General features: G+C 41.0%; 1 protein-coding gene across 2 annotated transcripts in view; it reads left to right on the top strand.

Annotated features, from left to right (window-relative positions):
• Rel (REL proto-oncogene, NF-kB subunit) overlaps positions 1–13,603 on the top strand; it is a 30,351-nt gene extending 16,748 nt beyond the window's left edge. Inside the window, exons 4-10 of one of the 2 annotated variants that reach the window (XM_015993651.3) lie at positions 3,172–3,263; positions 7,041–7,181; positions 8,915–9,019; positions 9,126–9,338; positions 10,153–10,221; positions 10,346–10,414; positions 12,396–13,603. In XM_015993651.3, coding sequence (XP_015849137.1) covers positions 3,172–3,263; positions 7,041–7,181; positions 8,915–9,019; positions 9,126–9,338; positions 10,153–10,221; positions 10,346–10,414; positions 12,396–13,159 — 1,453 coding nt within the window. In that variant the 3' untranslated portion in view covers positions 13,160–13,603. Of the gene's footprint in view, positions 1–3,171; positions 3,264–7,040; positions 7,182–8,914; positions 9,020–9,125; positions 9,339–10,152; positions 10,222–10,342; positions 10,415–12,395 lie in introns of both variants that reach the window. The other variant, XM_015993650.3, reaches the window with a different exon arrangement.
• The last annotated feature ends 863 nt before the right edge of the window (positions 13,604–14,466 follow it).

Below are 14,466 nucleotides of genomic sequence, written 5' to 3'. Positions count from 1 at the left end.
CACCCCCTCAGTTTATGCAGACTGAAGTCAAGACAGATTGCTGTCATGTTAGGCTAGCCATCTGACAACTGAGCTATATGTCTACCATTTCTTATCTTCTAAGTTTTGACTGTGTAGCTCAGCCTAGCTTCCAACTTGTAGTAATCCTCCTGCCTCAGCCTCCAGAGTGTTGGCATTATAAGTAAGCATGCATTACCATACTTAGATAGGTACTTCTTTATAATTACTGAAAGTAAAGACAATACATTTTATGTTGTGATTTATCTCTGCATTCTACATAATCTATGAAAAAATTTGAGGTCAGCATGGAGTACACAGCAAGACACTGTCTCCCAAAAGTTCCTCTTATTAATAGTAACAACACAAAACACAGAAATGTGCATTTGACAGAAGTCTTGCTGCCTGCATCACTTGAACTTCCAGCAGTGTTTAAACTTTCAACCGTTTGTGTCTTGAAATACTCTTTCTGGCTTCTGTGAAGACAACTTGTTTTGATTTAGTTTTCTGGCTGTTCTTCCATATGGCCCCTGTGTTTTCATCTCTGTCACACCCTAGTGCCTCTAATCTTCTTTTGGGGGGTGGGGGAAGTATTTTAAGACAGGGTTTCTCTGTGTAGCCCTGGCTGTCCTTGAACTCAGAGATCCGTCTGCCTCTGCCTCTTGAGTGCTGGGACTAAAGGTGTGCACCTCTAATCTTACATCACAGTCTTGAGAGGATTTTTTAGTTTCCTCTGCTCAAAGTGTTCTTTTCATGATCTGTTCCTTTGTCTTCCTAGTTCAGTTCATATTATCACTTCCCCAGGAAGCCTGCCTGCCCACCTTGAATTGATCCCGCTATATGCTCCTTTTTAATAATTATGTTTACCTTCATAAAACTTGTTATGATTCAGTTGAGTGGTTTTTTGAATGTGCTTATTTAGTAGTTCCCCAGACTTGAGCTAGCAGGGTTTTTTCTGTAAATGGCTAGTAGTATCATAGGCTTTATAAACCATTTGGACTCTGTGTCCTACTCAGCCCTGCTATTGCTGCAGGAAAGCAGCCACAGATGACATGTGAGTGTATGAACTTATTTGTGTTTCATTTCAAACTTTATTTGCAAAAACAGCCGTATGCTGAATTTGGCCATGAATTAGAGTTTGCCAATCCTGCATTCCAGACACTAAGGTTCCATGAAGGGAGAAATTGTACATCTCCATTCCTTTCTGGAGTTTTAATGCACAGCTGGAACCCCAGAATGTGTTGAATGACTATGAAGGAGTAAATGGGAAAATGAACCAAATACCCTTGATTTCCTTAAGTTGGAATTTTTTCCTCATTCTCTTCTTTTCTCTTTCTTCTAGTGTTGGGGTTGATCCCAGGGTGTCATGAACTAGACAAGTACTCTACTCCTGAGTTAACACCCTAGCTCTCTGAAACTTTGAAACCCCCCATTACTTTTAATATTCTGTGCATAGCGGATGGGATTATTCAAATGAAACAAAACCAAGTAGTGTATATTAGAGTGAAGAAGTCTTTAAAACCTTTCATTAGAGAAAAAGTGAAAAAACACACTAAAAATCTTCCAATCTTTCTTTTTGAGAAAGAATTATTTTGTTACAGGATTTCAAGAAAGGATTAGGAATTCATAACTTATTTATTTTTTGTTATTGGAGGAAGGAAATGGCCGGGTTATTTTAGGTGCTGATTGAAGCCACAGGTGTGAGTGCCAAGCATGAAGCATGAAGGTAAAGGCGGCGTGAGTGTGGAGTCAGGTGAAGCAGGGAGCTCCAGGGCCAGTGACTGGGGAGAAGTAGGGCCTTCTTATCGTTGAGTTCTGCTTCCTTCTTCACACCCACCCAGCTCAATGATGTCATGGTTTTTCCATGTGGGAACAAGAATGACTGGGTGGTGGTGGGGAGTCCCCACCGTCATCTGTGTCACACATATGCAAATGGGTAATATTTGTAGCTATTGAGAAGTTTTCCATAAATGACCTTTTGAAGCTCTTGCTCAATACTGTTAGTATTAAGGCTCTCGAACAAAAACCACTTTGCTCCTTTCGTTGTAATCCTATCACACGGCATAAAGTGTAAGCTGTGATCTGAAAACCCCGAGGCCAGCCTGGAGTACGCAGCAAGACACTGTAGAGCTGCTTGCTGTGGCTTGGTATATATATATATATATATATATATATATATATATATAATTTTTTTTTTTGGTTTTTCGAGACAGAGTTTCTTTGTGTAGCTTTGCGCCTTTCCTGGAACTCACTTGGTAGCCCAGGCTGGCCTTGAACTCACAGAGATCCACCTGCCTCTGCCTCCCAAGTGCTGGGATTAAAGGCGTGCGCCACCACCGCCCGGCATGACTTGGTATATTTGATGATACACTTTTCAGTGATGAGCTAGGGAGGCAGCATAAATGGGCAGAGGAGTCAAATATAAGAAGGCCAACCAGGTCCCTCATCAGAATGAAGAACTGTACATAAATGGGGCCCAGGTGCTCATCTCTACCCGACTCTCCCTGCGTCCAGGTGCTGCCGAACCTCTAAAATGTTCACGAAGCCACGAATACTGATGTTCATCTCTAATTACTTGACTTTTAAGTTCCAGAATGTATACAGTTTTTTTTAATGCAGTAGCCACTCCTATATCATCTTTTGAAAATATAGTTTAACATTGCTCTAGGAGCAAAACATACCTTCCAATTTCAGGGTCTGGCTGTCTTTGCACCTCTTGATACACAAATTTGTTTGGAAGGTGAACTTTTGATTTTTGGTGTTTTTTTTAATGTTTGTCTACTTTGGTATATTTGACTAGGCATATTGGTAAGATATAAAACAGTATATTTAAAGTGATACAGTACTATATATACTTTTTTGGTTTTGTCTTTTGAGACAGGGTTTCCCATAGTCTAGGCTAGCCTCAAACTTGCTAGGTAACTGAGGATGATTCACTTGCCTCCGCCTAGTGCTGGGACTAAAGGCATGTGCCACCATGTGCTCTGTTTTTCTATGAACAGTTCTACTTTTCGTTACCCTTGTATCTTCATTATCACAATGAGAAATAGGACTCATAGTCTAGTAGCTGGATTTGACAGGAAGGTGACTTCTTGGTGTTGAGTATGTTTGATTTCTGTCATATTTTTGTTTAACTATGATGTGGTTTTGAAAGTTTCATTTTTTTGCTTTTAGCTTTCAAAATTTGGGTATTCGGTGTGTAAAGAAAAAAGAAGTGAAAGAAGCTATTATTTTAAGAATAAGTGCAGGAATCAACCCTTTCAATGGTAAGTATTTTGTTATAATTTCTACTATTTGGATATCAATGGACTGTGATTTATTTCTATTATAATTCTACTTGTTGACTTACATTTGTAACTGAGGAACCACGTGGATTTAAGTAGACAGTGTCTTTGTTTTCTTTGAGGAAGCCTCCCCTCCCCTTTCTTATTCTGACATGAGCTCCTCCTCTGTAGCTCTGACTGGTCTGTTACTACACACGGCAGACGGACCTTGAACCCCCAGCAGTCCTGCCTTATAAGCGTCCCAGGCTTGCACTGTGGGTGTGAGCCCTCATGCCTGGTTAAAACAAAAGGAAAAGTAAAGCCTTCTCCAGGTGTTCTCTCTGAATGTGCTTCTTCCTGATGCGCTGTCCAGCAAACAGTCCTCACAGCTGACTTGAATTACTATTTGCTGAGGCTGGCCTTGCCCCTGCCTCTGCCTCCCAAGTTCTGTCATTCATTACAGGCATGCAACACCATACCTGGCCACTCAGAATATTTTTTAGACTTCTTTAGTTGTTCTATGTATGAATGTTTTGCCTGCATGTGTATACATGCACCACACGTGTACCTGGTACCCTTGAAGGTCAGAAGAGGGCATCGGATCCCCTAGAACTGGAGTTACAGGTGGTTGTGAGTCACCATGTGTGTGCTGGGAACCAAACCCAGGTCCTCTGCAAGAGCAATAAGTACTTAAGCACTGAGGCATCTCTCTAGCCCTTCAAAATATTTTGTACTAGTTTTTGTATTGACAAAATATGTCTTGCTGTTTAGCACATTTTATTGGTAATAACACTTACTAACCATTTTATTTTTAATGTATTGTTTTGGGGACAGGGCTTTACCATATAACACAGACTGACTTCAGATGCCATATCTGTCCTCTTCTCTCAGTCTCCCTCCTGCTGGAGTTATAGGCACACACCACCATGCCCAGTTTAAGCATTTGTTCTTTTTTGTTGTTTTTGTTTTTGAGACAGGGTCTCAAGAATTCTGGACTGGTCTCAGACTCACTGTATAGCCAAGAATGACTTGCATTTTCTGATCCTCCTGCCTCCACATCTCGTCACACTTGGTTATGCATTGCTAGGGACTGAAGTCGAGGTTTTGTTGTGTACTTAACAAGCACTCTGCCAGCGGAATAATAATGCCAAGCATTTATTGTTTATTGTTTGTGACACTATTTGGGTATGGCATCTGGTACCTCTTAGCATTCTATATTGTTAAATGATTGCTGAAGTGGATGCAGTTATTCTTACTTTAAAAAAGTCTTCATCCTAAAGTCCTGTGTAGCTACTTAAATAGTTTTGTGGGTCTAGGCATGGTGGAGCACACATGTAATTCCAGCCACTTGAGATTGCATCCTCAAACTCACTACGTAGCTGCGGATAACCTTGTATTCTATTTGAGCCATTAGTCACTTATTAATTGAAGAAATGTAATGAATACCCATTATATGTAAACTTTTATCTTCAATGTTTAGTGAAAATGCAAAGATGTGACACACCCATTCTGAGTTCACAGAACTTTGCCTTATTAATAGGATAGACGCGGCACATGTAAATGATGATCACGTAAGGTAAAAACCCAAGTTCAGATCTAGTGCTGCACTGATTTAGAGAAAAGGGATATTTCTTCTAGTCCAGAACGAGACTTTGTAGAATTAGCTCAGGGCTGGGAATAGGGTTCTGTAAGTGCTTGCTGCCGAGCATGAAGACCTGAGTGTCATTCCTAGCACCCGTTTGAAAACAGCGAGGTACTCCCAACACTGGGGAGGTGGCTACAGGGGGATTTCTGGGTTTAGTGAAAGACCCCGTCTCAAAAAATCAAGTGAAGACAAGTAAGTAAGACACCCAGTATTGATCTGTGTCCTCCACATGTGTGCTTTTTCACACATATCCATGTACAACACAAAGCAGTTATCAGTTGAGTTTTCAGCCTTTGCTCTGAATCCTGATATCACTTACGATTCCTGATTGTCAGTAGTTTTTAATCATGTTGTGCCACAGATGGGAAACATGGTTAAAAACCATGTTAGTGTTATGTAACTTCTGCATTATAAAAATAACATTTTGACTCCCCCCTTTTTTTCTTAACTGTGGGAGCAGGTACATGGTGTGGAGTCAGATGGAGTCAGAGGACAGCTTCAGATGCTGATCCTCAAGCATTGTCTTTTCTGAAGCAGGGCTCCTCACTGGCTTAGAGCTGGGCAAGTCTGCGAGGGTCCCCTGGCTCTGCCTTCTGCACTGGCATTATAAACCTCAGTACTGCGCCCAGCTTGTGTACATGGGTTTGGGAGTCGAACTCAGGACCTTGTGCTTGCAGAATTTTGCCACTTTGTCAACAGAATCTTCTCTCCCAGCCCCACTTTGACCTTTCTAGTTGTGCCGACATGTTTTTATAGACGAAGATGTTAGGCTTCAGAATGCTGATACTGGAATAAATTTCAGTGTCAGGGTAACTCCTGACACTGTTTGACTGGCATTGTGTGAAATAGGTTTTTTTATTGGTTGTTCCCTATAAGACTGGGGAATTTGGCTAATTGTTTTTCACATTTAGTATTTTAATTTTAATACTAATCTACTTTCCAAGTAAATTTTTCATGTAATTTAACAAATACCATGCTTTTAAAATATGGCATATTTTAGTAACAATTTATTGCTATAGGCTTAAAATATTATTTCAAAGGCAGCAATATTTTAGAAATGGGTTTCTTTTCTTTGTGTGTGTGTGTGTGTGTGTGTGTGTGTGTGTGTGTGTGTGTGTGTGTGTGTGTGTGTGTGTGTGTTTTGAGACAGGGTTTCTCTGTGTAGCTTTTCGCCTTTCCTAGAACTTACTCTGTAGTCCAGGCTGACCTCGAACTCACAGAGATCTGCCTGCCTCTGCCTCCTGAGTGCTGGGATTAAAGGGTTTCTCTTCAAAATCAATGTAAATAAGCTGTTCTTGTACTGTATTCTATGACAAGTTTTTATACTTTTTTCACAACTATAAAAATGTCCTGTGGTACATTTTGTTTGTTTTTAAACAAACTTGACTTACACATAAAGTTTCTTAAAAAGCTTACACCATCTGATGTCTTCTTTACATTTCATCTCTAAAACATTGGTGTACAGTTAGTATGGCCCTCTAGTTCAAAGTTCATCTACCATTTAGCTATGAAACTTTGGACAAATAATTTCCTCTCTTTAAATCAATGTCTTACCTGTGAAAACAAGGATGACAATTCTTGCCAAATTTAGAAGGTGATTACAGACTGGGCGACCAGGCCAAATACTATGTTAAATGAAGAATGCCTATTTCCTGGGGTCTTTAACCTGTTTCCAGAATTAAGATTTTTTTTTGTTTTTGTTTTTGTTTTTTTGTTTTCCGAGACAGGGTTCTCTGTGTAGCTTTGCGCCTTTTCTGGAACTCGCTTTGGAGACCAGGCTGGCCTCGAATTTACAGAGATCCACCTGGCTCTGCCTCCCGAGTGCTGGGATTAAAGGCGTGAGCCACCACTGCCCGGCCAGAATGAAGATTTTTGATTTGTGGTTTTCAGTTTGTGGTTCTGCCCTTAGGTTCCAGGTTCCTGACATAGTTCCTCCCTGAGCATGACTGTCTGTAGCATGTGCTGTTAGATAGTGACCGTGTGATAGGAAAGCAGTTCCTGAGACATGCACCACCCTAGCTTTGTGCAGATTTAAGTGCTGCTTGAGGTTATTGGACATTATGGGCAGAGAGAAAGAACAGGATTTTGTATTACGTAACTATCCGACATTCTAAAAATCATGTTGAACTGTTCAGTCCCTGAACAGCAGCTGCTGGACATCGAAGACTGCGACCTGAATGTGGTGAGGCTGTGTTTTCAAGTGTTCCTTCCTGACGAGCACGGTAACTTGACGACTGCGCTTCCTCCCGTTGTTTCCAACCCAATCTATGACAACCGTAAGTGCTCCAGTTTTCTCACGTCTGTACTCTTAGCTTGTTCATTTCCTTAGCTGTTAAAAATTTAAATATTTTCTTAGTTAGAAGAGGAGTATGTGAGGCAGGTATGGTGGCTCGTGTATGTAATTCTAGCAATCAGAAGTCTGAGTAAGAAGATGAAGTTTGAAGGCATTATGGGTTACACAGTGAGACCTTGTCTCAAGAAACAAAAAGAAGCCAGTGGTGGTGACCTGCCTCTGCCTTCCAAGTGCTGGGATTAAAGGCGTGTGTCACCTTTTCTGGCAGCATATTTTTTTATATGGCTATATATTAATTTTAAGAAATCATTACCCAGTTAAAGAGTATTTGGTTCAGTTCCTTCTCTTTTTCTTTTTGTAAACAAATTATGATGAAATATATATATTTATGTGTGCATTTTAAAGACATATATAATATATAGATATATATCATCCATCATCTACCTGTGTGTGTGTGTGTGCGTGCGCGCGTGCGTGCGTGCGTGTGTGTGTGTTCATGTGTACATAGAGGTCAGAAGCAGACTTGCAGGCTTGGTTTTCTCCTTCCCCCATGTGTTTCCCTGGGACCAGACTCCAGCTCTCAGGCTTACATCAGGTACCTCTACCCACCTAACTATCTCACTGGCTCCTGAATGTTCATATCTTATGCAAATATCTCTGGCATTTATTTTCAGAAGCATAAATTTTGACAAACACTACATTAGAGGCTATAGAAGTTTATTTGAAAAGATTATAAAACTGTCGTTCAGAATATTTTGTGCATACACACATACACACACACACTCACACACCAGTGGTGTGTGCTATACCTGTTTTGCATGTAGAATACTGGTCCATAGGAGCATGGGGTAGATTATTCTTATCAGAGAGCCTTGGGTGCCTTGGAGGACTATCATAATAATAGTGGGCAGATAAATGAAAATTGCTTTGCCCTAAGGATATAGCTAATGATATAAAAAGACAAGTCACAGTGTGCCCTTACCAAGAATTGGGATGCAGAGACAGGAGAATTGCTCACATTCAAAGGCCAGCTAGCCTGGTATACATAGCTGCATAAAACAGTGAGACTGTCTCAAAAGAGGTGGAAATGGAGGATGAGCAAGCATCTTAGATTGTTCTCTGGCCTCCACACACGTGCCGTGGCACATGGTTACCTGTGCTCACACACACCTACATTCAGACATACAATACACACAAAAATATTTAGTTTCCTTTATCTGTACATTAAAATTTTTATCTTGTCTCTACATTATTTTCCTCAAATTCTTCCTCTTACACCATACTAAACTCTAATACTTGTACTGGCTAGTTTTATGTCAACTTGACACAAGCTAGAGTCATCAGAGAGCTTCCATTGGGAGATTGCCTCCTTTAGATCTGGCTGTAGGCAAGGCTTCGGGGCATTTTCTTAATTAGTGATCGATGGGCGAGAGCCTAGCCCATTGTGGGTGGGTCAACCCTGGGCTGGTGGTTTGGGGTTCTATAAGAAAGCAAGCAATGGGGAGCACACCGGTAAGCAGCACCCCTCCACAGCCTCTGCATCAGCTCCAGGCGCCTGCCCTCACTGCTTTTGTTGGTGGACGGCTATGGGAAGTGTGAGTGAAGCTCACCCTTTCCTCCTCACGGTGCTTTTGGTCATGGAGTTTCATCACAGCAATAGCAACATTAATTAAGACAATACGGAGACCTATTTTTTTTTAAATCCTTTATATTTAGGTGCCCCAAATACTGCAGAATTAAGGATTTGTCGTGTAAACAAGAACTGTGGAAGCGTCAGGGGAGGAGATGAAATATTTCTGCTTTGTGACAAAGTTCAGAAAGGTATTTATCAGTTTTGTCCCATTGAATTAGACTTCTACTCTTGATTAATACACCTATTTTATCTTGTTTCCCCATTGTTATTATTCTTTGGCTTCTTATTCACTAGATGACATAGAAGTTCGTTTTGTGCTGAATGACTGGGAAGCTAAAGGTATTTTCTCACAAGCTGACGTACACCGCCAAGTAGCCATTGTTTTCAAGACCCCTCCATACTGCAAAGCTATCCTGGAGCCCGTGACAGTGAGAATGCAGCTACGGAGACCTTCCGACCAGGAAGTCAGCGAGTCCATGGACTTCAGATACCTGCCAGACGAGAAAGGTACGACATGGCGGTGGTCGTGTGTATACACACGTGTATAAGTGTGTGTGTGTGTGTGTGTGTGTGTGTGTGTGTGTGTGTGTGTGTACCTAAGGACGAATGGTCTTCCTGCCGCCACCTCCTGACTGTTGGGATTACAGACGAGTGCCACTGTCACGTCCCCCTTAAATGTGACATGGGTTGTGTGCACGCGAGCAAGTGCTTCCCTGCCCACCCCACCCCCACCCCAGCTACAGTCTTGGCTCAGAACAGATCATTGTCTCAAGCTGATCGTCCCAGGGACACTGGGAACTAAGCATTGAGTGCGGGTTTATGTATTCATAATTGATATTTCCTTTTCCTAGAACTGTTCAGTTGTGTGTCTTTGTCTTTGGATTTTTTTCATGCTCTTTGCATTTCTTAGGAGGATTGGAATAATTTGAGATTTTTTGAACTGTTGGATCGTATTTTCTCTCAGTATCCATATTTTTGGATTTACATTTTGTACTTACTGTGCCTTTTTATAGGTAGAAAGTTTGTTAATTAGAAATTGGCATCTCTTTTGGACTACTTATTATCAGACCCTATTTCATTAGTTCGTGTTGACTTTTAGGTGTTTTTAGGGTGAAAAATTACTATTTTTAAGCTTCTGTTTTGTTTTAATTAAAAGTGTCCTTTACAACTGATATGGGATATATTGTACAATAATGTACTTACAGGTCTATACTATTCCCATGTATTTGAAGTGTTTCCATATGTTGATAATGTGTCTACTCATGATGGAGGAGCAGAACCCACGGCAACTTACTGTTTTCCTGCTTTCTTTTTTAATTAGATGCATATGGCAATAAATCAAAGAGACAAAAAACAACTCTACTTTTTCAGAAACTGCTGCAAGATTGTGGTGAGGATACTTTGGATTAATTTATATTTAATTTTATTTGTTTTATTTATTCTGTTTTTAAAATTTTAATTATAAGCTATTTTTTCAAGTTACATTTAATAATAGAAAAACTTTGTCATAGCAGCTAACTTTCCTGAGAGACCAAGAAATGTTTCTGTGGGACCAGTTGGAGAAGGAAGATTCATCAAAAAAGGTATTTTACCCCTATTAAATACTGTTATTCCACTTTTTAGGAACAAATACTTTTTAAATATTTTTCTTTCCTACAAATTTTCTCATGCTTTCAGTATTGAATTGAGCTAGTCTGTGCCTCTGAAGGTTATTTTAGAAACTGATTATATTTTGGGGATTTTTATTTGTTCAAGAAAATCCATTTTGTTCATACATAGTGTCTTCTTAGGGTTTCTTTCTATTGCTGTGAAGAGACACCATGACCACAGCAACTCTTATAAAGTAAAACATTTAATTGGGGGTGGCTTACAATTTTAGAGGTTTAGTATTATCTTCATGGTGGCATGCAGCCAGACATGGTGCTGGAGAAGGAACCGAGAGTCCTACATCTTGATCCACAGGCAGCAGAAGCATCTGTGTGCCACACTGGGCTAGCTTGAGCATATATGACCTCAAAGCTCACCTCCACAATGACACACTTCCTCCAACAAGGCCACACCTACTCCAACAAAGCCACACCTCTTAATAGTACTGTGGGCCAAGTATTCAAATATATGAGTCTATGGGGCCATGCCTATTCAAACTACTATAACTGGTAATTTTAGTGATCGTATTATGTCATGGAAGAAATGATGTGGATAATGGTAGGCATTTGTTTATAATGATTTCCGCTGGAACACAGCTGTGCTCCTTTGGCTGCATAGTGTCTCTCGCAACCTGTTTAAAATGGATCTGTGTACTGGAAGTTTTCCTGTGCTCACCTGGCACCAGGGCTCCACAGCCACTTATAAAATCGCTGCGTCCTGCCTGGCCCCACAACCACTCAGACCCAAGTAAACACACACAGGCTTATATTATTTTTAAACTATGGCCATGGCAGGCTTCTCACTAGCTAGCTCTTATATCTTAAATTAACCCATTTCTGTAAATCTATACCTTGCCACGTGGCTTGTGGCTTACCAGTACTTTCCATCTTGCTTCTTCTTGCAGTGGTGGCCAGCAGCGTCTCCTCTGCTCTGTCTTTCTCCTTCTTCTCTCTCTGGTTGGAGTGCCCCACCTAACCTTATCCTGCCTCACCATTGGCCAAACCACTTTATTTATCCACCAATCAGAGCAATACACGTTCACCGCATACAGAACGGCATCACCCATCAGTGCTGCAGTAGGGCCTCAGGCATGCTGACCACTTGCTCTCATGCCCAGTCCACTCCAGGCATGGTGACCACTTGCTCTCATGCCCAGTCCACTCCAGGCATGGTGACCACTTGCTCTCATGCCCAGTCCACTCCAGGCATGCTGACCACTTGCTCTCATGCCCAGTCCACTCCAGACCTGGACTCCCTTTTTTCTCCTCCAACAGCAACAGAAGGAAATAGTTCCAGCAGAGATTGCTCACCCCATCAATCTTAAAACTATACAGCCTTTGATAGAAGATATTTTATGAGCCCCTGACAAATTTTCCATCTTCTTTCCTTAAATTGATACTTTATCCTGGTCTATGTTGTACTTGTGTAATATGTCAATAAATACAGGTTTTTATGATAGGGGATTTTGTACTACCTTAGGGCCATATCCTAATAAGTCTTAAAAACTGTATTTTTCAGTTTTCTCTAATGAATGTCTTCTCCATCTCTCCGTTTTATCCTAAAAGTAGAGACCATAACATGATTTGGGCTGTTGGATACCTATTAACTGAAATTGCAATATTTATCTTCTATATTTTAAAAATGTATTTCTATGGCTCAAGAAGCTAGATTTTTCATATTTTATGAGAAAATTACAAAAAAGAACATAAAAATCATTTTTCATGTATTTATAAAGCAATTTACATGTTACTGAATTTAGTTTTGAATTCATATAATAATTTTGTGCTTTAATTTTTTTATTTGAAATGTATCAGTTCCTTAGAAAATTTTTAGTGTGTTTTTGTAATTTCAGTTCAGAAATAATGCTTTACATTAATTTGTTCATCTTAATTTATAAAATACATTTTTCTTCTACAGAATCAAACTTCTTTTCTCATGGTACAGTTTTACCAGAAATACCCAGGTCTTCAGGAGTTTCAAGTCAAGCTGAACCCTACTATTTGTCGTCTGTGTCCCTCTCAAGTGGGACCCATCACCCACCAGCCATGGCCTCAGTGGTCTCTCCACCTACAAGCTGGTCATCAGTGACCCACCCCACCTCATGCTCAGTCAGTACAAATACATTGAGTAGTTTCTCAGCGGGAACACTCCCCTCTAATTCACAAGGTATCCTTCCATTCCTAGAAGAGCCTGGTGTGAGCGATTTAAGTGCTTCTGACGCTTGCCTTTATACCGATGACCTAGCTAGAATGGAAACGTCATCCCTGTCACCAGCTGGCTTGTACAGTATTTCCGATGTCAACGTGCTGTCTAATCGCCCTGGGAATGTGATGACACCCAGCAGTGACAACATGGGGGACACTGATAATCCAAGACTTGTGAGCATCAACCTTGACACCTCATGTACCTCGTTAGACCAAGGAGACCTGAGACAGCTACATCAGATGTCTTCTGCCAGTATGTCAGCAGGCACCAGCTCTAGTTCTGGTTTTGTTTCACAGTCAAATGCATTTGATAGAGCAAACTTCAATCGTGTAGAAAATGGCTTGATAAATGAGCCCGGACCATCAAATGGTGCAAACAGTCATAATTTTGTTCAGAGTAGTCAATATTCAAGCATTGACACTCTGCAAAGCGAGCAGTTGAGTGATCCCTTTACATACAGTTTTTTTAAAATATAAGTTGTAGGACTTAAATCTAGAGGACTATAAAACTTTAGGCATATAGACTATAAAGCGAAGGTTCAGAAGTAGAAACTGCTTCTTACTTTGAAAGATGCCTAAAGTACATGTGCTTGGCGTGAATTGTTCTTTCATATTTCCTCAAGACAAGCTATGTGTCTTTTGTAATGTATTAATGTATTAGTTAAATGAATTGATATTTGCTTTCAAGCAGATTTAAGATAAAACATGTAATGGCTATGCCATTGGGAAATAAACTCATTATTGTTGAGGCCCATAGGCCAAAGTGACCCCTAAGGGGTTTTCTGGGGTTTCTTGGTACATTTAGGGTGTGTGTGTGTGTGTGTGTGTGTGTGTGTGTGTGTGTGTGTGTGTGAGAGAGAGAGAGAGAGAGAGAGAGAGAGAGAGAGAGAGAGAGAGAGAGAGAGAGAGAGAGAGAGAGAGCGAGCTCATTAAAGGGAGTTTCCAAGATATGGAAGATTTTTCCTTATATTTTTTAGACTCACACCACTAAAGTTACTTAGGAAATTAGCTTTATACCCATATGCCCATATAGACATTTTCTTGAGTCTTTTCTTTATTAGATGCCCTCATGCCCTTTAATCTTATAAATCCTGTCTACTTCTCTATCAGGAATCTAGCCAGATGTTCTGGCCCATGTCTGTAATCTCCCTGCTCAATATTGCAAGTTCAAGGCCTGCCTGGACTACATAGTAAGTTCAGTACCAGCTTGGGCAGCTTATGAAAATTTTGTCTCTATAAAGATAGAAAAGGCTAAAGATGTGACTCAGTGGTAGAGCTTGCTTAACATTTGCAAGGCCCTGTGTTCAACCCCTGTAGAGGGAAAAAGAAAAAAATAAAATGAATTTAAGTTTTAGCTCAGTATATCGAAGCCTGGGTTTTGAACTCTATCCCTAGACTTGCTTTCCCTGGGCCTCACCAGCCCTGGAGACTGGCACACCGTGCCTCTAGTTGCCGAGGCCAGCCTGCCTGCTGTCCTTCTCCCAAAGCTGCCGGGGCAGGAGCAAAGCAGGAGGCCTCTCCCTCCTTGGTGTGTGTCCGAAGCCGACCACCTCTTTCGAACGCTTGTTTGAGACAGGGTTTCATGTCGCTCAGGCTGCCTCAAACCTGCTATATAGCCAGAGATGACCTTGATCTTCAGATCCTCCCCTACCTCGGGAGTGCCGGGACCACAAGTGTGCACCACCACACCAGGCTTATGTGGTTCTGGCGTCACTGACAGGGTTTACGGGGAGATGCGTTCTGCCACTTGAGCTGCATGCCCAGCTCAGACTAGTTGCTGTAAT

The sequence above is a fragment of the Peromyscus maniculatus genome, chromosome 10, assembly GCF_049852395.1.
Source record: "Peromyscus maniculatus bairdii isolate BWxNUB_F1_BW_parent chromosome 10, HU_Pman_BW_mat_3.1, whole genome shotgun sequence".
In the NCBI taxonomy this organism is placed as follows: domain Eukaryota; kingdom Metazoa; phylum Chordata; class Mammalia; order Rodentia; family Cricetidae; genus Peromyscus; species Peromyscus maniculatus.
Note: the sequence above shows the minus strand (reverse complement) of the source record. Positions and strands in the feature narration are given on the sequence as shown.